This window comes from Vicia villosa, linkage group LG7, assembly GCF_029867415.1.
Source record: "Vicia villosa cultivar HV-30 ecotype Madison, WI linkage group LG7, Vvil1.0, whole genome shotgun sequence".
Taxonomy (NCBI): domain Eukaryota; kingdom Viridiplantae; phylum Streptophyta; class Magnoliopsida; order Fabales; family Fabaceae; genus Vicia; species Vicia villosa.
In genome coordinates, this window is record NC_081186.1 from 108,324,657 (window position 1) to 108,348,063 (window position 23,407).

Consider the following 23,407-nt stretch of genomic DNA (forward strand, 5'->3'; position numbering starts at 1 on the left):
CATTTCCTAAACCAAGAAAAAGTTCAGCGCATACATCATAACAACCAACACCGCGCAATCAAAGAAAATTGGCACGCACTTCACCACCGCCACCTTCCTCCGTCGCCACCACCGCCACCACCGCCATATCAGATACTGCATTACACGGAGCGGCTTCCAAGAATCCGCATTATTAGAGTTCTTCAACTAAGCGCAATTCCATGGATAAAGAATTTCTAACCGCTCCAGTCAACACCGCTGTTGACAAGTTTCAACTCATTCCCGAATTTCTCAAAGTAACTAACAAAATAACTAACTAACTAACTCCTTCGTTCCCGAATTTCAGAAATAGTAACACTGTGATCGTTTTTCACTAACGGATGATTATCATCGAATTCGTTTTTTCAGGTTAGAGGATTGGTGAAGCAACATTTGGATTCTTTCAACTATTTTGTTCAAACTGATATCAAGAAAATTGTTCGTGCTAATGATCGCATTCAAGCTACTAAGTATCCACAAATATATATAAGGTTTGTAATGTGTTTGTTCAAATGCTTAGCTTATGAATGATAGTTAACTTGAATTGAATCCGATATTTTTTAATTGTTCTTTATTCTTGAGAAGTTGGCTCGAGCTTTTTAAGTTGTTTTACTGATGTGCTAATGAACAACATGACTCGTTATGCAGGTTTTTGAAGGTCAAAGTTGGGAGACCGTCGATAACGATAGATGGTATGAATGAGATGATTAGCCCACAAACATGCAGGCTATCTGATCGAACGTAAGAATCATGATCTAATGTTTTTAATTGGATACTGCGGAGCTTTTGATAGCATTCTAATAATGCTCGAAAGTATTTTCTTGATTTGCCTGTAAAGTTTTATCATGTTTCAATTTCTTTTAGTTTAGTTATACTACTATTTGGAAGTGGTAGTCAGACTAAATGTTATTTGTTTTTGTTGTGCTTGACCTGTTGTGAATTGTGCTTCGTTTTGTCTAATGAAAAGATATGCGGCTCCGATAAAGGTTAACGTTGAGTACACTCAAGGAAGTCCTCATAACCTAAGAATAGTGGAAGAGGTGATTGACACCTATTATTAGTAGGCTTAAATATGCAAAATATCAAGAGTTTTGGTTTGTCCATGAACATTTTGTTTTTGTTTATAGTCCTTGCAAATATACCATTTCTTTTTTCTTTGTTCCTTTTTGTTTTGTTTTAGTCCTTGCAAAATTTATAGATATTAAAATTGGTCCCTATGATCTATTAAATTGTTGATTTTAGTCTTTCAAAAGAAGGGCTAAAATGAATACTACAAGGACAAGTTTCAATATACAGAGGAGTAAAAACAAAGTATTGTATTTTTGCAAGGACTTAAAACAGGAAATATTTTTACAGGGGCTAAAACCCAAAGGTGGTATATTTGTGAGGACTAAATATATTTAAATCTTATAAGTTATATGATCTGAGTTTGACTAAGATATATTTTATTAACTGCAACAATATTTTTTCTTTCTGCAGAAAAATATTCTAATTGGAAGAATGCCCATTATGTTGCGTAGTTGTCGTTGTGTTTTGAACAATAGAGATGAAGCTGAGCTTGCAAGACTTGGTTTGTTTTATTCATTTAATTGTTCTATTTATCTTTTGCATTTCTCATCATTTTAAATAAAATCTTACCTTTAGTTTTTTCTTTGACTAGGCGAGTGTCCCCTTGATCCTGGAGGATATTTTGTAATCAAAGGGACTGAAAAGGTGTTATACTGTTATTCTGATTCTAAATACTTCTCGATGTTAGGGACTGACTTGGGAATGTTTTTTAATTCATGTTTTGAACGGTTAAAAAAATAGTGTCAGCAATAATTGATGAATATCATTATAAGAATAAACTGATAAGCATTTTTCATTGACTTGTAGTTGTCGAACTTGTGCAAAATCAGGTGTTTTACTAAATAATCCTTGATAGTAGCTTTTGTTTTTGTTTTTGTTTTCTAATCTTATCCAAATATGTCCCCCTTTATCTTTCTTCTAGATAGTTTTCATTTATTTTGTTTAAAGAAATATTCCACGGATCTGTTTCAGGTAATCCTAATACAAGAACAACTTTCGAAGAATAGAATAATTATAGACACCGACAAGAAAAAAAAGTAAGTAATTCTCTCTGGTACGATGAAGGCTTATTTTTCATCTTCCTATAATATACATAGATTAGGAATTTAGAGAACTGTAATATTTTGATTTATAACTGTGATGAATTTTTTTTACATACATGGAATATTGAGATGTTACTTATTTTCAAAGATTGTAGGTTTGATAAGAAGGCAGTTTAAGGAACTTTAAATGTTATTCTGATTGTCTGTTTAGTTAGGATTTATCTAGAATTTTAATTTATTTATGATTTTAATTTAGGTTGAACCGACGGGTACTTTTCTCCTCAATGGTAGTTTAGGTTTATAATCTTGTTTAAGAAGAGCACATTTGGGTTATTTGTTCTGAAACTGTTGAACTTGTTGGGTTTAGATAAAAGGATGATAGAAAATAATAAGAATGCTGAATATTATTGATAATTAACCAAGAATATCAATTCAAGAAAACAAATAGAATACCAAAAGCATATGACTAAGACGCATAATAGTGCCAATATATAAAGGGGTAAGGGTTGTTGTTTTCTGGAACCACGAGGTTGAGTCTAGCCAGACTCACCAAACAGTAACAATAAAAGGGGCTGCACGCACTGTCATGTGCAGGGAGATGGCGGGGCGTGAGCTCTACCTGCACGAGAATGGGAGGCACGTGGGGGCACATGATGATGAGTTTGGGCATGAGATTTGGGATAGGTCGGATCAAAGGAGGTGCGGCTTGTCGTGGGTTGACTTCACCAAGTTCGCCAGAAATATTAATATATTTTGAACCTTTTGAGAACTCGAACACAGCTCTAGCTATGATGTTTAAGTTGTGGGATTTTAGAGAAAAAGATAAGAGAAAATAATAAGAATGCTGAATATTATTGATAGTTAACTTAGGAATAGCTTGATACTCACTTGATATTTATAACCATGTGATCACAATCAAATATACATATCTACTGAACAAAAAATCTAGGAATAGCTTAGGAATAGCTTGATACTCACTTGATAAAAAGATAAGAGAAAATAATAAGAATGCTGAATATTATTGATAGTTAACTTAGGAATAGCTTGATACTCACTTGATATTATTGATAGTTAACTTAGGAATATTATTGATAGTTAAATCCCTTGATTATTGGGATAAGACCAAAGAATCTAATCATAGAGATATTTACTGAACAAACTATCATTTAAATCTAATACATATCTTAACAAAAACAATAGTCATGACAAGCAGCAGCTTCTAGCCACTTGTTCCATGTGTGTAGATCTACGTGTAATATTTTGCTGCCCCTTGAAATTTCATTTTTGTCATAGCTGTGCAAAATTAAATCCTTGTTGGTTGATATGAACTGTGGTTTTAACGGGATACATTCACGTTTTTGTTTATTTTGTTGGTGAATATGTTATTCTTCCTCAAGTGGTATTTCTCCACTTTTTTTCTCTATTAAGTTTTATTTTCTCTATCTAAAAAGCTGTTGTTTAAGTTACTGTTAGTTTTGTAAGTGTTGTGCATTTGTCCCTCCATGTTAGATTACCGATTGTCCTATTCCATATTGTTTTAAAGTATATTTTGTTTCCTATTTTGGCTTTCAGCATTACTGCATCTGTAACAAGCAGCACGGAGAAAATAAAAACAAAAACTACCATTTTGATGGAAAAAGAGAAGATATGGTTAGAATTGAATCAATTTCAAGAAAAGGTTTTTTTACTTTGCCTTTTTCATTGTCTTATTCACATTAAGCCTTTTGATTGCTTTATAACTAGGTGTTGGAAAGTATCAGAATCATATGATGATTATTACTCAGCTATTACAAAATTCTAATTGTGTACCATTTACAAATACTAATGTAGATAGAATTACTCTCGATTAATGTCATTTAGGTAGCATCACTTGTGGGAAATTATTTTCCTGATTTTTAGGCCCGATTAGTGTACATGTTCAGCTCCTTGTATTCTATTTATACCTCATTTCCATCAGTTCTAATATATAAAAATATACCACAAAATTCTACATTAGGGTTTGGTAATTTTTACTTGTTATATCCAATAGGTTCCTCTTATGGTTGTAATGAAAGCTATGGGTATGGAGAGTGATCAAGAAGTTGTACAATTGATTGGAAGAGATCCTCGTTACAGTTTGCTAATTTTGCCCTCCATTGAGGTAATTGACATGTATATTTTACTATGAATGCGTTTGGATAAACAACTTATTAAGGTCTCATTCACTCAACAACTTTGGGGAACTTACACTTGGCGCTTATTATTAAGCCATGGCAATTATTATAATAAGTTATAACAACTTATGGATAATAAGTTTTTTGACAAGATGGACATGTCATAAATTATTTTTCCAAGCAAATCCAAACATCAATACAAATACTTATGTTATGAGATAACTTCAAATGAATTATAGATAAGCTCTTCCAAATGCCTCTGTCAAATTTAAAATTTCCTCCGCATACACTAAATTGTAAAGGATGGTAGAAGCTAGAGGCTCGTATATTAATTGCATATTTATTTGCCCTTTCTTAGCATGACAAAGCATATTGTATTATTATTTGTGCTATGTGTGATCTGGTAAATATGTTTGCCCTCTAATCAGCAATGTACACAAAGTGGTGTATTTACACAAGCCCAAGCATTGGAGTACCTTGATTCAAGAGTGAGTTGTTCTTTCTTAATCCCATTCACAAAGTATTTGTAAGATTAGACCTCATATTAAAAATTATTAGAAATCGTAACTGAATGTGCCCGTTTCTATCCTATCAAACAACTATTTTAGGGCAATTATGTTTTATCTTTCTGTCATATATTGTATAAATTAATTAATTATCTGTGTAAGTTATATAGACTATTACAACAATAATAATCAAGCCTTATTCCACTAAGTGGAACCGACTACATGGATCAACTTCCGCCATAATATTATATCTAGAACCATACTTCTATCCAAATTATTGATCTTGAGATCTTTCTTAATAACTTCTTTTATAGTTTTTCTAGATCTTCTTCTACCTCTAGGTTTTTGGCTCCTTTCCATGTGATCTACTCTCCTTATCACATAATCTACATGTCTTCTCTCTACATGTCCAAACCACCTAATTCTATTTTTCACCATCTTTTCTACTATAGGTGCTACCCACACACTCTTGCTAATATTGTCATTTCTAATCTTATTCTTTCTAGTCTTACCACACATCCAATGCTATATCATCATCTTTGCTATAATTTATTCTCATTCTCCCGTTGATTCTTATCGGCTCAACATTATGTTTCGTACAACATCGCAAGTCTTACTGCATTCCGATAAAAAATTTCTTTCAACTTAACCGGTACCTTTGTGTCATACAAAATCCCTGAAACCCTCTTCCATTTCAGCCACCCAACTTGAATTCAATGGTTTACATCTTCTATTTCTCCATCGTTTTGTATTACGGACCCAAGATATTTGAACCGCGTGACTTGTGACATGATATGATCCCTAACTTTCAGCTCTCGGTTAGAAACACTTTCTCTTTTGCTGAACTTACATTCCATATACTTCGTCTTACTTTTGCTTAGGCGGAAGTCATGCGTTTCTAAAATTCGTCTCCAAGTCCCCAACCTCTCATTTAGATCCTCCTTCAACTCTCCAAGTATGACTATATCATCTGCAAAAAGCACGCATATCAGTGGTATCTCTTCGATGTGTTCTGTGAGTACATCCAAAAGTAAAGTGAATAGGTAGGGGCTTAGGGTTGAACCTTGATGCAAACTTATTGTAAAGGGGAAATTGTTCGTCTCTCCACACTCTGTCCGTACACTAGTCGATACCCATTCGTAGATATCTTAGATAGCTTGAATATATGCAATCCTAGTCTAACTTGAATATATCTTAGATAGCCCTAGTAGATATATTGGGCAACAGGTGCACAACCGTTACAATGTTGGAATCCTAGTCTAACCTGTCTACAACATTCTAGAACAATTTCAAACTAACTTATTGTTAGTTGAACTGATTCCTACACTTCCTTTGCAGAAGGTAAAAACATGTAAGATTTTCCTATTCCAGTTTCAGTAGAGCTCACTAACCAATTAATAACTAAGGAATTTTGAACTTCTAATGTTTGTAAACCAAAGAGTGGACAACTAACTCTCTTGAATCAAGGAGAAAAATGGAAATATCTAGAAGCACATAGATTGCTTAATTCTCTTTTGTGAATACTTCCTTTTAAAAAATTATTTTTCCAACAAAGATTGCTTATTCTATGGACTGTTTTCTTCTCTTATGTGAATATTTCCTTTTAAAATATTATTAGAAACTTTTAGTTAGTTTCCAAAATAAGTTATGTGCATACTTGGTGAGTAATGTAGTTTCCAATTTTAATTATATACTTCAGTTTCTAATTTTACTTACATATACTTAATATTTAGTTTTGTTTCTAACTTATTGCTAATGGCGTGTCTGCATATCAGGCAAAAAACACGCGAGCTGAAAAGGTTTTAATATCTCTCTCTCACTTTTTCTCATTCTATGTATAAAATAATGTATATATTTTTCTTTTTTCCTCAACAATTTTCTGACTTGTTATTTGAACCTCTTATGTAGGAAGGAAGAGCATTTTCTATCCTAAGAGATGTATTTCTTGCAAATGTACCGGTAGGTTTTCCTTGAAACATAAGTATATCTGGAATTTTAAGGATCTTTTTTCTGAAGTTTCATCATTGTACAACTTGAATTTATTCTACTGTAATACACGTAACTTGCCTCACCATAGTTAGGTTTCATCTGATTAGCCATTTCTTCTATTGTATTTAGATGCACGAAGATAATTTTCGGCCTAAATGTATATATGTTGCTGTTATGATGCGACGCTTAATGGATGCAATTCTAAATAAGGATGCGATGGATGACAAGGTAGTGTCGTATTTTTAACATTAGATCTTATGTAACTAGAATTCAATTTACTTAATAGCCATAAATTTTGGTTATAACTTATAGCCTATCACTATTGGTAGAAACTTTCAAATGGTTCAAAAGAAGTGTTGGCACGAAATAAGAGCAGCAAACAATTATGTGCTCTGTCAAAGGTCGGGCGTCTAGCCCCATCAAAATGACAATCCTAGGTTTGTTTTAGTTTCTTTATTCGTAAGGCATAAGCTAAGTCATTTCCAAATTAGCGATACTACCAATCAGATTGAAGAAATTAAAAAGAGGATATTTTTATGCTTTAGAATCTAGAGCAAGTATAAGTAGAATATCACATAAGGGAAATTCAATTGACTTATCGGTCATCTAAAAAATCTATCCAAGTTGCAAGAATTCAAAAGAAGTGTTGGCACGAAATAAGAGCAGCAAACAATTATGTGCTGTCAAAAGTCGGGCGTCTAGCCCCATCAAAATGACAATCCTAGGTTTGTTTTAGTTTCTTCATTCGTAAGGCATAAGCTAAGTCATTTCAAATTAGCAATACTACCAATCAGATTGAAGAAATTAAAAACAGGATATTTTTATGCTTTAGAATCTAGAGCAAGTAAAAATAGAATATCAAATAAGGGAAATTCAATTGACTTATCGGTAATCTAAAAAATCTATCCAAGTTGCAGGAATTTCATCACAAATGCAAATGAACTGTTAATCTGTGATGTTAAACAAATGATTAAATGTATTGATTTAAAAAAATGATTAAATGTATTAATTTTAATGATAAAATTAATATCAGTTACTAAATTGCCCATATTAATTATATTTAGTGGGGTAGTTTGATATAGTGAAAGTTAATAAATGAGGGTATAATAGTGGAAAGTAATAGTAAATATCGTATTGGTATTGTAAAAAAACATTTATTTTGAGACAGAGAAAAAGTGCAAATGAAATTAGACACTTTTTATGAGATTTTTATGAGATGGACTGACTAATAACTATTGGCTAACTGTTTCTTTCAACTCCTAGGATTATGTGGGGAACAAGCGATTGGAGTTATCTGGCCAGTTAATCTCTCTTCTTTTTGAGGTACTGTTTTGTTGAATTTAGTATACATATAACTTCTGAAAGTATATTTTGCACATTTTTCATGTTATAAGTTATTCTTCTTTATTTTTTAGGATCTTTTCAAATCAATGATAACTAAAATTAAGTTGGTGGCGGACAAATTCTTTGATAAGTCGGACAAGGATAGCGATTTTGACTTCCTTAGTGTAAGTTCTCTATTACAACTTTAATCAAATAACATGTGAATGAAATCAAAGCATTCTTGAATAAAAAAATCCAATTTCACGGAAGTTATTCTGAAGTCTTCGGCTGATCCTTCTTTAAGAGTTCTTCTTCCTCAATTCTCTTTCCATGCCATTCCTCATACTTATTTGGCCTTGTCTGTCCAAGATGATTTATTTATTTATTTATTTATTTTATTCTTATTATGCATGGGGTTTTCCTCCTGTGTCTTGTTAAAGTTGCTCCTCATAAAAAACCCACAAGGTACTGAATATTCTGTTTCGGATCATTAATTGTCTTCCGATTACGACATGCATCAAGTACAAATATACTTTAGTGGGATACCAGTAATGCGTAGCACAGTTGAAGTTGACAAAAACATTTGGACTGATTTACTTGCAAATCTCTGATCATGATATAGTCATTTTTCTTGGGAAGCTCTAAAATTTAGACGGCACTGGGAATTTGTTTATTCATGTTATTCTCATATTCATCAATATAAAATCTTTCAAATGCGGCTTGTATTTACATGTGAAATGCATACTTCACTGGTTTCATCATCTTGTGTTCATTTTTGGTGTCTTTGGTTTTTTAATCTAACCTGATTTTAGTGGCTTTGGATTTCAATTTACGAGTTTCTTTGGGTGTGTTCACAGAAACTTAAAAATCAAGATTTTATCTCTCCTGGTTTGGAATGGACTCTCTCGACTGGTAATTTTCATATTACAAGGTTCGGGATGCACAAACCTGGAGTGACACAGGTTGTTCATTGTTTCCTTTTCTAATGTTTCCTTTCTATCTGCAAATATTTCTTGTAATGAATTTTTTTTCCAGGTGCTACAGAGGTTGTCATTTATAAGTGCTTTGGGTCACATGACAAGAGTCCAGCCACAGTTTGAGAAGTCCAGGAAAGTAAGTGGCCCTAGAGCTTTGCAGCCAAGCCAGGTAAGCTGCAATTCACTTGAGAATCTTCTTGATATTATCATTCTGATGTTACATTGCTTTTCTTCTTGATATATCATTCTGATGTTGCATTGGTGTTTGGATAGAATACGATGATTTTGTTTGATCTATGAAGCTGACCTAAAGGCTTTATTGTTGTTGTGCTCTTATGTTGCACTGGCCTTTTATTCTAGATTTTAAAAAATTGTTTTCATTTATGAACTTATCATACCTTCTTTTCTAAATTATTCTTTGATACAGTGGGGCATGCTTTGTCCATGTGATACTCCTGAAGGTGAATCTTGTGGACTAGTAAAGAACCTGGCTTTAACGACTCATGTCACTACTGATGAAGAGGAAACCCCCCTGATAGCTCTGGTATGTTTTATTTGTTTGATGTTATTGGATGATGTAGTTTTCTCATTTATTGTTCCCCTGATATCTCTAGTACGTTTTATGTGTTTAATGTTACTGGATGAAGGAATTTTCTCATTTATTGTTTATTAGTATTGTGAAATCTGAATAATATATTTCAAGTATAAAAAATGCACAAACACTAATTTCTTTATATAGACTATTCTAATTTAATGGATCTAACTAATGGATTAAAGGTTCAAATATAAATTAACAATAGTAAAAAATAACTACAGTAAAAATATGTTATTTACAACACTTTGAATAGACTTCCTACTAAAGACCTTTTAAGATCTAGAAGAATTTCTCTTCCTTTAACATCATTAAATTGTGTCTTTTGTGATATTGAGGCGGAAAGTAGGAATCATTCTTTTTTCTCTTGCAAAGTAGTGAAGATTATTTGGGATGACATCGCTTTTTGGATAGGTAAACCGTTTGTTTTAGAGGAGGAGTTGGTCGGAAATTGCATGGATTGGTTTTTATTTTGTAAGAGCAAGAAGGTTAAGGAGGAGAAATGTGGGATTTTTTGGTTGGCAATTTCTTGGTCCATATGGTTAACCCGGAACGGAGTTTGTTTTAGAAGTGACGGATGGAATGTTCATAATACGGTTTGGAATGTAAAGAATTTAATTTGGAGATGGGCGTTATTGGGAGACATTACAAAACCCAATTTTAGCCTTTACGAATTTACTAAGGACCCATTGGGTTTTCTTTCGTAATTTCAATTGGTAGGTAATTTCTCGCCTATTTTGTACCTTTTGTTGGGATTTTCCCATTTCTATCGTGTAAAAAGATTGGAGAACCCTTAGTTCTCCCGTTAATATTATCTTGATTACACAAAAAAAAAAAAAACACAGTGCCTCAAGCTGGTGAATGAATATCTATCATTCTCAGCTTGAAAATAATCATTTTTAAGTTATTGATATTCAGCCCCTTAGTACTAACCAAGGAATCAGCAGTGAAAGTTATTGAACAATTTAAACTTTGGGTCAGACGACTAACATATTGTTGAAGAGTCCCACATTGAAAAGGATATGGTTTCTTTTACCAAAAAAAAAAAAAAAGATATGGTTTCAATAAATGTTTATAAGTGGGGGACAATCGTCTCCCTACAAGTCGGTTTTGTAGGAATGAATTAGGCCCAATATAAATCTAAGACAAATAAAATTAAATGGAAAATTAGAAATCAAAAAGAACATAGTCAAGAGATAAAGATGGGAGAAGGGTGGTTTGACCGATGCCGCTAGATTTAGCTTTTGATCCGTCTGCAAGGTAATGTGGGGTTTTAGGTTGGGATATTTTCGAAAACAGAGACGTATTACCAATAACACGGTCAGAAGTTTTGGAGTCCAACAAACCAAGGGCCAATAGACAAAGAGTAAGAGATACAGACTGTAGAATTATCATCATAAGCAATTGTTGATGACGAAGTTTGTGAAGCCTTAAATTGCAAATTTGATTAGTAGCATGAACCGCTGACAGAGGTGGTGGTGAAGGAGGAAGAGTTCATAAATCGAACATCAACACTATGATACAATATGAGATATGGGAAAAAGAGAGAAATTGATAGTGAATTTTCATTCTTTTATTTGATACTCAAAACTGAACTTGATAGCTCAGATTATAAGTAATTATGCAGAACTTAACCTTCACTTAAATTTGTACTGACCTTCACTCAATTTGGTACTAACCTTCACTCATTCTAACTATGAGACAATTTGTAAATTGTAGGTGTCAAAACTAACTAGTGCAGTGTAGCTCTTGACCCAATTCAGTGTTATTATCTACTGGGTTAATGAAAAGAGGGTCTTAGATAGCCTTTTATCTTTTAGCTATTTTGTTTTCCAGGTTTGCTTCCGATGCCTCATTGAACTTTCTCGTTGTGTTTGGAAAATATTTCTCCCCATTGGCAACAACCTCGGTATGGCAAGGAACGTGTAGATCGAATGGTACCTAGTAAGAGCGGAAAATATTTCACCCCATTGGCAACAACCTCTTGGTTGATTTATTTCCGCCAAACTTATATTTCATATAATTTACTTATAATTATTTTTAATTGAATAGTTATTGTGCTTCAATTTAACTTGTATTGTTCAAAATAGATGTAAGATAAAAACATGTTTCCATATGCATTCTGCGTTGCATAGGTACCGGTACGTACCCAGTACCCGGTACGGGTACTGGTACGGGGTACGGCATTTTTAGAAAAACTAAGGTACGGGTGCGTTAGTATAATGCTTTAAAAATATAATTATAAAAATAACTAAACAATTATATTATTTAAATAACGATAAAATAATAATTAAAAAATAATTTGCTTAAATAAATCACACTTAAAAGTATTAATAATTCATAAAATCATGGTCGAATATCAATATTTTCTTCTCCAATGAATGCGGCTTCTAGTTCAGGTTCATCGAGAGAAAGAGTAGCAATTTCAAGAATACCTGCTCCATCAAATAGATCCAATTCATCTTCACCAATATCCCACATTTTTGTTACTCCTTCATTATAAATCTTACTCTTTCTTGAAAGAAGACGAAGATTTGTATGAACAAAAACTAAATAATCGGTTCTTTTTGGATTGAGCCTATTCCTTTTCAATGAGTGAATGAATCCATATGTGCTCCAATTTCTTTTCAATGAGCCTATTTCTTAATTTTTCTTTCAGTTTATTATTTATAAATAGAATAAATAAATAATCTAATTTTTACTTAAGTCCAAATTATGTTATCCAAAAAAAATTAAAACCGGAGAAAGAAAATTTGGGTACGTGTACCAAATGTGTACCGGTTGGTGTACCAAAGAAAAAAAAGAAGAAAAAAAATTGGTACGGCTTCGGTGCGTACCGTACGCGTACGGTACGAGTACCGGTACCCGGTACGTACCCGGTACCGGTACTTTACCTAAAACGGAGTACCCATGCTTCACAGTATGCATTATTGATTACTTTAGGTGTCTTACATTTTTTTTTTTTGCATTATATTATTTCTGTTACAGTGCTATACTTTGGGTGTTGAAAACATGGAGCATCTCTCTGGAGAAGAGCTTCATACACCCGATTCCTTTCTTGTCATCTTTAATGGTTTGATCATTGGCAAACACAGGAGACCACGGGTATTGATCCACTTTTTATCATATTTATTTACTAGTTGTACTTATTGCATTCATAATTATCTCATTTATAGTAAACCTTAACATTTTATTGTTCTAGCATTTTGCTACTGCAATGAGAAAGTTGCGGAGAGCTTGTCTAATTGGTGAGTTTGTGAGTGTCTATGTCAATGAAAATCAGGTGAGCAGTTCTGTTACAGTTGATTTTTATTACATTTTATTCTCACTGTTTTGTACTTAATAGTTAATACTATTATTTGATTTCTAGCTCAGTCATTTTTTTGGGTTGGTGAATTCTCTTAATTGGTGGATATTTCACTTTTTCATTTTCATATTTAAAAATATGGTTATAGTGTTTGTGTTATTAAGTATTGTTATATTTAAGTTGTCTAAATTAAACTTTTGTATTCATGAGTGAATGCCAAGAATATACTATTTCACTTTTTCAAAAAAAGAAAAAGAAAAAAAGAATATACTATTTCACACTGGTTTCATTGCTGAGAGTGAAACTTAGAATATTATTGAATGTGTTGAAGTGTGCAGGCTCTGATATGAATATTACTGATAGAGTTGAAGTGTACAGGATCTAATATGAATATTTAGACTAATTATATTTAATGCGAAATCAAGAACTAGGGAAATAGTAAATACACTAATGCTGATTATTGCAAGTATTGTTCTCCTAATAATTACATATGCGATGTGACCCTATATTTAGAACAATTGCTTTCAATTTTTTCCAGTAGCTATGGGTTAGCTCAAAATCTATATTTATTGAGCTTCCTTCAACTATTGTAATGTTAAAAGGGTATGAGTTGAAACTGGTATTAACGGACAAAAACATGTTTTCAGTGTTGTGTTTACTTAGCTTCAGATGGTGGGAGAGTTTGCCGTCCTCTTGTCATTGCTGACAAAGGAATATCAAGAGTCAAATCTTATCATATGAAAGAGTTAAAGGTAGTCTTATAATATGATTTTATCTTGAAATAGAGAATGAAAGCTGTTTATGAGAATATTAACTCAAATGTGCTTTCAGGATGGAGTGTGCACATTTCATGACTTCTTACGTAATGGCTTGATTGAGTATCTTGATGTCAATGAGGAAAACAATGCTTTGGTGTGTTTTTCTCAAATCAAATCTAGCTTCTTTTGTCTTTGAAATCTTATTCTTGACAACCAGAGCCTCTTTTTTTATAGATTGCTTTATATGAAGGAGGTGCAACATTAGAAACTACTCATATTGAGATTGAGCCTTTCACTATCTTAGGAGTTTGTGCGGGGCTAATTCCATATCCTCATCATAATCAATCTCCCAGAAACACTTATCAGGTTGTTCCTCCTTGGCCCCCTTTGGTTTTAAGTTAGTAACTAAGATATTGTACTTATAAGAATAGATCGTGTTCATTTCCATGCTTGAAATAGCTTTTTTGTTCACTGTAGTGTGCAATGGGAAAGCAAGCTATGGGAAATATAGCATATAACCAGGCAAGTAAACTGTTTGTTGTTTATGTATCTTAAACACTACTATTGAATGATCTTCAAACTTGGTGAAAATATTATTCAAATACTTTTAAACAAATTTAGTAAATTTAGATTTCTTTTTAACTAGTCAATTTCTATTAGCTTTATTCTTTTGTGTGTATGGAATTAAATACAAACATATGTTTATGTCTGAGAATATTGTTTTTGAAATATACCTGAATCACATGGTCTCTTTTCAAAATGATATGCAGCATGAATTTCAATCGAGTTACTTCAATTTTGAAATGAGGACTTCTATGTTATTGTGCATTATTTTGCCTGGAATCTGAAGCTCTTAATTTTAATGCCCATAAATGTTTGTTAGGATATATGTGTCCCCCACATTAGAACTTATTTGTGTTTGAAGGTTTAACATGATTTATGTTCTATTGATTTTTATTTTGATTATTGTGAAGTTACTACAAGTTTGCATTCTATGCTAGTAGTGTGATTCTAGAGGTGTTGTAATGTATCAATCATGTTAATATTCTGTTTACGCGAGAATATCGAAAGTATATAGATGAATATATGTCTAAGAAAAATAGTTTACGCGAGAACCTAATATTAGGTTTTTATATTAGGCCTAACTCTTTACCGGTCTAGTCATTTTTCAATGTAGGACTTGAGTTTTTCTTAATACATATTGGGTTTAGTGTTCTGATAATTTGGGAGGTGGTCTAGATTGATAGGATATTATAAGATTTTTGGTTTTTATTTTGAATCTGATTCATCCTTACAAAATTGGTCTGTAAGGTATGGAGTGCCATTCTTTATACTGTTTCAATGCAGGCCTTATATTTTTTCCAATACCTGATGACCCGCAACTGTTTTTCTTCTTGCATTTCGTGTGTAGAGTAACTATGTTATTGCACTATGTTTTCTTTGTAGAGCATGTTTGTTCTGGTAGAGATAACTTCAATATTCCATGCTTAGTGATGAAGTTTTAATTTGATTTTTTAGCTCCGACGGATGGACGCCTTACTTTATCTATTGGTTTATCCTCAACGACCTTTGCTGACAACAAAATCAATTGAGCTGGTTAGTAATGCTTCCATTGTTTTATTTCTCAATGCGCTACTGCTAAGGGCTCTTATTAATCTTAAGTCTTTTAGGTTGGATATGATAAGCTTGGAGCAGGTCAGAATGCCACTGTAGCTGTAATGAGCTACAGCGGTTATGACATTGAGGATGCAATTGTCATGAACAAGTCATCTCTTGATCGAGGCTTTGGTCGTTGCATAGTTATGAAAAGGTATATACTGTTTATTTGGTGATTTCACTTCTCTCGTTGATATGTTTTTAAAGTAGCAGTGTCAAGCTTGATGTTCTTGAATGTTTAGGTATGTCACCATTAAACAAAAGTATCCAAATGGCACAGAAGATCAAATAATGAGACCAAATAGAGCTGCAGACCCAGGGGGAAATATGCAGGTGATATGCCTTCAGTCTGTATAGTTTCATTAATGTTACATAAGATGTATTGAATTAAAATTGAATATTTCGATACTTTTTAAAAGAAATGTGTATATATGTAAAAAAAAATTGTATAGGACTAATGTATTCTTACTACGATAAATTAGTAAATCGTTTTTACCCTATTTCTTGAGATATCATCAGTGCTCTCGAAACCTAAAAGCCGCTTGACTGTGCAACAAAAAATCCTTGACGGTACCCTTCATTACTGTCGCAATTGTTATGCGATGACAGCTTCACGCCATGTTTACGGTCTAATATTTACCACACTCCCCCTCAAGTTGGTGAATGGATATCAATCATTTCAAACTTGCAAGTAAGTTAGTTGAATCATTTTGTTGGTAAACCCTTTGTTAAAATATCTTTAGCTGATGCCCAGAGGTATGTAGGCGGTACTTATCAATCAAATATCCAACTTTTCTTTGATGAAATGTCGATCAAACTCACTGAGTTTTGTGGGAGACATGCTTATAATCTGTTAAACTTGCGCATAGATCTAAACTCTGCTTAAGCGCTTGATCGAGGAACCACGCTTTGCTTCTTACTCCTCCAAGCTACAAGGTTTCCATACAAGAAGTTACTATAGTCTAAAGTAGATCTTCTATCAATCATTGAACCTGCATAGTCAGCATCAATGTAAGCCTCCATACTCCATAGTAACACTTCCACCTCTGTTAAATCTGAATCCTCTCTCTGGAGTGAGTTTGAGATATTGTAGAATACAGTCTACAACCTGCAAGTGTCTCACCCTCAGATCATGCATGAATTCACTCACCACTTATTGCATATGCCAAATCCGTCCTAGGGTGTGCTAAGTAAATCAACTTTCCCACCAACTTGTGATACCTACCTTTGTCAACTTTGACCCTTTCCTCTTTGCACTTTAACTTTGACTGAAAGCTGTTTTCAAACTAGCCTTACAACTTAAAGGCGTTTTTTATGTTAGGAAACCATACTTTTATATGTTAGGAAGTTCTCACTTTTCATAAGTTGGGAAGTAGTTCTAAAAGGGACGCAGTCCTTTGTGATTTTCAAGATTCCTTATAGCCTAGAATCCTTATTTGCTTTATTTATTTACCAGTTTCCAGATTTCCTTGTAAAGTTCTTTTGGTATTAGTTTCCCCACTTCCTTGTATATTCACATATTCTGATTTTATTGCTGAGATTATACACATTGTATAATCTGTAAATATCTCGGGTAAGTAAATAATCTTCCCCCCTGTTTACTTGCTTGCTCTAGATACTTGATGATGATGGGATTGCTGCTCCTGGAGAAATTATTAGGCCAAATGACATTATGGTCAACAAGAAAACACCAATTGATACGCTGACTAAAGGATCTATGGCTAACTTGCCCGATAGGTTTGTTTTATTAACATTAGAATTTTACTGTGGTTAAGTTTGTCTTACATAGATTTTTCTTCATGTTTTCATTAAATGTTTTCTTTATATGCAGTGCATATCGGTCCAGCAATTCAACTTTCAATAAATGTCATGGAGGTGAAGTTGTTGATAGAGTAGTTCTTTGCAACGATAAGGATAGCAACATGTGTATCAAACTTCTTGTCCGTCACACAAGGAGGCCTGAGGTAAAGTTTTGTTCGGTTTATTGTGAGGTTCTGTTCTTGATTTGAAGCAGCTGATTGATTTCTCTGGCTGTATTTGTTTCCTTAGCTTGGTGATAAATTCAGTAGCAGGCATGGGCAGAAAGGTGTTTGTGGAACAATTGTCCAGCAGGAAGACTTCCCATTTTCTGAGAAAGGCATTTGTCCAGATCTGATTATGAATCCTCATGGGTTTCCAAGGTAATTCATATCATTTTCACTAGTTATATGTTGAAACAGTACAGGAAATCCCCATTTTCGATAAATAATTGATATCATTTGTTTTTTATTACACCAATGCTCCTCTATTTTCTCAATGACATCATTCTAATTTTTAAATAATATATGCTACTCCTATCTTTTAGCCTTTAAGGATACTTCATAGTTTTCCTCTAAACAAAAGGTACTTCGTAGCCCAGTGCCTTTACTATAACCAATAGCCCAGTAGTTGTGCAATATATCTTGACACTATAAAACGGAGCAGGATTCTGAACTTCAAATTAATGTTATATTCAAATAAGATTAATGTTCTTCAGATGGAGAAGAAAACAAACAGTAAAGTTAATGTTTTTTATTTCTTTAATGAAAGTTTGACAGTGCCAAAATGAGGGGGTGTTAATGTCAAAGATATGTACTTGTGCGAAAACACCGGATAGGAGTTTACTTAGGACAACTTTGAGGCACTTTCTTTTTTATTGGTTTACCAATATACTTATTGAACATATCTAAAAATGGTTGTCACAATGCATTTTTTAAAGATGATATAGTTGCCGATAACGAGGAATTAAATCAGAAGGTACAGAACATATCTAATTGGTTGTCAAGTGGTCTTTTTGTAGAATGGATGTATTAAATGTACTCTTAGATATGCTGCTATTATGTTGTATTAGTCTGCACTGACACCTGTCAGTTGCAGTACTTACCACCTGCTATTGCAGGTAAGAGGTAACTGGTGCTGCATATAAAAGCACCAGTTCTCTCTCCTTGTAACTAACTTTCACAATGAAATGAAAAGTTGTTAGATTTATGAAACTCTCTCTCTTAGCTTTCTATCAGGATGTGATTTCTCTTTTATGCTTAACATTGAAAAACTATTTTTAAATTAATAAATGTAAGTACAATGTTACATGTGTTCTGGATGCGAAGTAATATTTTTTATGGCATCAGTCGAATGACAGTTGGAAAGATGATAGAGCTTCTTGGAGGGAAAGCAGGGGTTTCATGTGGTAAATTTCATTATGGCAGTGCTTTTGGGGAAGAAAGTGGTCATGCTGACAAGGTTGAAACCATAAGGTATCATCTTTCTCTGGTAACTTTTTTATGGTTATCTATCTATTTAGTGTTCTCATGGCTTTCTTGCTCTGGCAGTGAAACTCTTGTGAAACATGGCTTCAACTACAGTGGGAAAGACTTCATTTATTCAGGTTTTCATTTCACTTAAGAATTATTGCTTATAGTTGCAAATGGAAGTATTTTTTTCAATGGAGAGTATTATCTTAGCAAGGATATATATTTTGTTTAGAATGGTTGTGATTCTACTTAATATTGGAGAAGCTTTGCATTAGGATTCATAGGAAATTCCTTCTAGACGTATTATTTTAAAATGTTGACAATAATTTCGTTTTAATTGGGCATGCCCATGGTGTTCACTGCCTGTAATGACAATGTTGTCAATGTGTACAACTAAGTATAAGTGAATTGAGTAGTCAGACTCACTCCTCACCTTACCAAACTAAGTGCTAAATATACCCTACTAAGACGTAAGGAATTGCTTGAGCCATTTAGTGATTTTCAAAGATGAAAAACTTGTCTTTAAACGACATGCTCTGCGCAACAAATCTAAGAGGTTGCTCCATATCAAATCTTAATTGAGATTACCATGGGTGAATGCATTTTTGCGGAAAAGGTGACACCATAATACAAGTCAAAAACCTGGGAGAACCTTTAGCAACTAGTTGGGGCTTAAACCGGTCATCAAGATTCACTCTAACTATGAAGATTTGTCAACATCCTACTACTATCTTCCTTGGAGGAAGGGGAACATGGTTCTAAGTTTCACACCATTCAGTGCACAACTTTGATCAGCCCTAGTCTATAGTCATTCTAGAACGTAAAGAGCTTGACCTATAGTCCTACGAACGTAGATGTAACATGGATTTATATAAAGGGAAAAATAATTTCTTCCTAGAAGTCTGATTGGAGCTGCTAATTGTTTGTGTTGGCTGTTGTACCAACAATCAAATCCCGCCCTCGTCATTTTTCTAGTGTCAATGTGTCACAACTCACAAGTAGAGGGATTACAAAGAACAAATACATTTTTGAGGATTGACTTAGGAGGGAGGCAAGGTATTTTTTTGTCCTTAGACAATATGGAAAAAACCACCATAAATCCTCACACACAAAGTGGAAGATCCTAGGCCGGGACACCATAGAAAATATCCAGCTTACCAATGTTGGAATTTCCGTTTGACAAATAATATACCTAGATAGAACTACTAATGAGAAGTAACATTGTTTCTTTGAGGTGGGAATGAGGATCTAAAGAAGGGAACAAACTCAAAGAAGGTAACATCTACTTAGACAAAACTTTAATAGAGTAGGAGAGAACACTGTAACTTTTTTGGTACTATGTGTTATGTGAAATAAGTGAAAAAGAAATGTAGAGGCTAATGAGGACGTAATTTGGTACAAAACATGGAGCACTAATCCTTATTTAAACAAACACTAGAATCGCAATACTAATTGTTACTCTCTTCTTTTCCGTTGACAATTAAATATGACAGGTTTATGAAGCACAATTGGATTGATTAGATTTTACAGGCTTTGTCATGGGGCTATTCTATATAGTATTGAATTGTTAATCTCTTATTTTCCGTTGACAATTAAATATTTAAGTGATACTTCAGCAGTATGGTATTCCTCTTTTGTATTTATCAATTTAAGAGGTGTTTTGGTTGATCTTTTTTCAGGTATTACGGGTTGCCCATTACAAGCATATATTTTTATGGGGCCAATATACTATCAGAAATTAAAACATATGGTGAGTTTGAAATCATTTTACTAAGAATGAAGTTAGTTTTATGTTTCTTTATGTTTCACAGTCAAGGTATGATCATCTTAAAAATACTTGGTCCTTTTGCACTTGATGTCCATTAATGTGGTGAAATATTGCTGTTAGTATAGTGATCTAGATGAAAGTGAAAATATTTATTTTATTAATTATGAATACCATGGCATTCTAATATTGCTTAGGGAAGTTTATTATTCATTGTAGTGGTAACTTACCTTGTATTCATACCAATAAACTCACCAGCAAAACTTCTGTTGATGATCAGGTGCTCGATAAGATGCACGCTCGTGGTAGTGGCCCTCGTGTTCTGCTAACTAGACAGCCTACGGAAGGGAGAGCTAGAAATGGAGGTGTTCAATTTATGCTTTTGATGTATTTTTGAATTTATACATGTTTGTATAAAATAGTTTCTGCTATTTTGTTAATTTCTATATTTAAATGATATTTATGGTAAAAGTCTTATTTTACTTTTAGCTGTTGAGGTTTTTTTATGATAACTAGCAATTAATAAGTGATTTGTTCGAAGTATTATTTGAGCCGTTAATGATTGGTTAATTATTGAGTTTAACATCACTTTTTCCCTATATTTTTAGGTCTACGCTTCGGAGAAATGGAACGTGATTGCTTAATTGCGTATGGTGCTAGTATGTTGATTTTTGAGCGACTCATGTTATCGAGTGATCCTTATGAAGTTCAAGTGTGTGGAAAGTGTGGGTTGTTAGGATATTACAACCATAAGTTGAAAACTGGTGTTTGTTCATCTTGTAAGAATGGAAACCGGATTTCAACCCTGAAGTTACCATATGCATGCAAACTCTTGATTCAGGTAATGAATGTGTTGGATCGTAGATATGTACCAATTACTATATTTTATACCTTATGAATGTATGTTGATCAATTTAGTCTGTATTTCAAAATTTCAGGAACTCCAATCAATGAATATTGTTCCACGCTTAAAACTAGCAGATGCTTGAATGCATGCAGCTCTCCGGTGAATACGAAGCTTTATTTTACCATTCAGAAACAATTTTGTACGGTTATTAGTTGATGCTGCACATTGTAAAAAGATAGGTTATTTTGGCTTATATGGTTTCATTTCTATGTTGAAATTGAATTTCACTATTCGTGAAAGTGATACAATTAAGTGTGAACAGCCAATGGTGCCAAACAGAGAAAATAATAATAAGATTTCACCTGTACATGTTTTTTAAACTTCATTTTATCCATTTAGATTGTGGAGGTTTGCTCTGTATTTAAATATTTTACTCGGCACAAATATTAAAATAGAGTTTTGTTTTCCTTCATCATTATAACTAATAAATCACCCGTGCAGTATTTGATATTATATATATAATTTATTTAGATATTTATAGTGTTAAATGATAAATATAATTGTATCAAAAATAATGATATTTATGAATTTGGATAGGTTAAAATAATTTGTATGATGGTTTTATACTCAAATACATACTAAAAGCATCACTTATAAAAAAAATGTGCGTGAATTTAACTAATCGTGTCTCGTTACAAATTTATTTATTATAATATAGATTTTATTTAAATAAACATGTAGATATTTTATTGATAGTGCCCCGTAAAAAAAAATAAAAATTTTGACATTTGAAAATAAGAATTTTGTGTCTCAAATAAAAACAATTGCTAAATAAAATATGTATTTTGTTGATAGTTTTCAATGAGAAAATAAAAATATTAACATTTGAAAATATTTTTTTGATAATTATGAATAATTTTGACATTTGAAAATAATATTTTTAATAATTATGTTAATTCAATTTATTCATTAATTTATGTTGAAAAAATAAAAAATAAAAGAGAAAATTGAGATAGAGAAAATTAAAATGAAAGTGAAAAATATTGGAGAGAGAAAAGGAAAATGATAATTTGAAAAGTGAAAAATTGGGGGACATGTGTTGCATTTTGGTTTGTTTGGAAGTTGAATAAAATAGTTGGATTATGAAAAGACAATTTAATCCTTTTTGTTTTATAAATTGTTGAAACAAAAAGGGTATTTTGGGTAGAATGGTGGACTTCTTTTTTAATAGCTTGATAGTAGATTAAAATATTTGATTTTTATAAGATGTTGTAAGATACTTTTATTACTAAAGTTAATGTTAAAGACCGGAGTTAGATATGTGCGTCGTGTTTTTGCCATTTTTTTATAAGAGTGATTATCTCTAAACCGAATGACTTCAAAAATAGAATAAGTTCTCTTTCTGTGGCAACTTGACAAATTTTATGACAACTTGGCAAGTCATGTTGTAAACTCTACTAAAGTATTAGCTGTCTTTTTTAAAGTCTTTTATATAAGAAAAAGGAATATAAAAAATAAATAAATAATTCAATATTAAAATTAAAAATTATTTTAATTTTGATAATAAAATAAAATTTATGAGTTATATAATTTAGTTCATTTAACATATTCATATTTCGATTTTTATATAAATTAGGAATTAAAAACTATTAAAATTAAAAATATATTTAATTTCAAAATTAAATATTTAGGTGGTATTATGATTTATAGATAATACTGTAATTGTTTTTTATTTAATAATAATTAATAAAAAGCGTTTTTTTCTCTTATAAGAAAAATTAGCAATATAAAACACATTAAATTTAGTGTCTATTTTCAACTATTTTCAATAGTGGTTGGGTGAGAATATGTAATAGAAACGGTCTAGAGAGGGGTAAATAGGACCTTTATAATAAAGATTATTCAACAAATTTTTTAAAAATGGATTATTGGAGATTTTTCAAAAGTGTGTGCAGAAGGTTTAAACCAAAAATATAAAGATTATATTTTAATTAAAATTTTGATCACGTCGACAAATACACAATTCACAAAATTCATACATTGTTAAACAATGAATAATTTAACGATTGTATATTACACGAGATGTGTCTTATACGATATTTCAATTATGATCGGATTCTAACAACACTACATTTT

The 23,407-nt window shown here is 32.3% G+C and overlaps 1 protein-coding gene across 1 annotated transcript; it reads left to right on the top strand.

Moving 5' to 3' along the window:
• On the top strand, positions 1 to 21,651 carry LOC131616480 (DNA-directed RNA polymerase III subunit 2-like). Its single transcript, XM_058887815.1, has 36 exons — positions 1 to 275; positions 388 to 509; positions 667 to 759; positions 986 to 1,058; positions 1,498 to 1,588; positions 1,679 to 1,731; positions 2,059 to 2,123; positions 3,702 to 3,807; positions 4,159 to 4,269; positions 4,711 to 4,770; positions 6,564 to 6,587; positions 6,697 to 6,747; positions 6,907 to 7,005; positions 8,041 to 8,100; positions 8,193 to 8,285; positions 8,958 to 9,062; positions 9,136 to 9,246; positions 9,505 to 9,621; positions 12,658 to 12,774; positions 12,872 to 12,952; positions 13,624 to 13,728; positions 13,808 to 13,888; positions 13,969 to 14,100; positions 14,212 to 14,256; positions 15,253 to 15,330; positions 15,405 to 15,544; positions 15,633 to 15,723; positions 17,006 to 17,127; positions 17,222 to 17,354; positions 17,440 to 17,570; positions 18,537 to 18,662; positions 18,738 to 18,793; positions 20,339 to 20,409; positions 20,705 to 20,789; positions 21,033 to 21,265; positions 21,363 to 21,651. The coding sequence occupies exons 1-36, from the start codon at positions 201 to 203 to the stop codon at positions 21,411 to 21,413; spliced, it is 3,387 nt and encodes a 1,128-aa protein (XP_058743798.1). The 5' UTR covers positions 1 to 200; the 3' UTR covers positions 21,414 to 21,651.
• Positions 21,652 to 23,407: the final 1,756 nt, after the last annotated feature.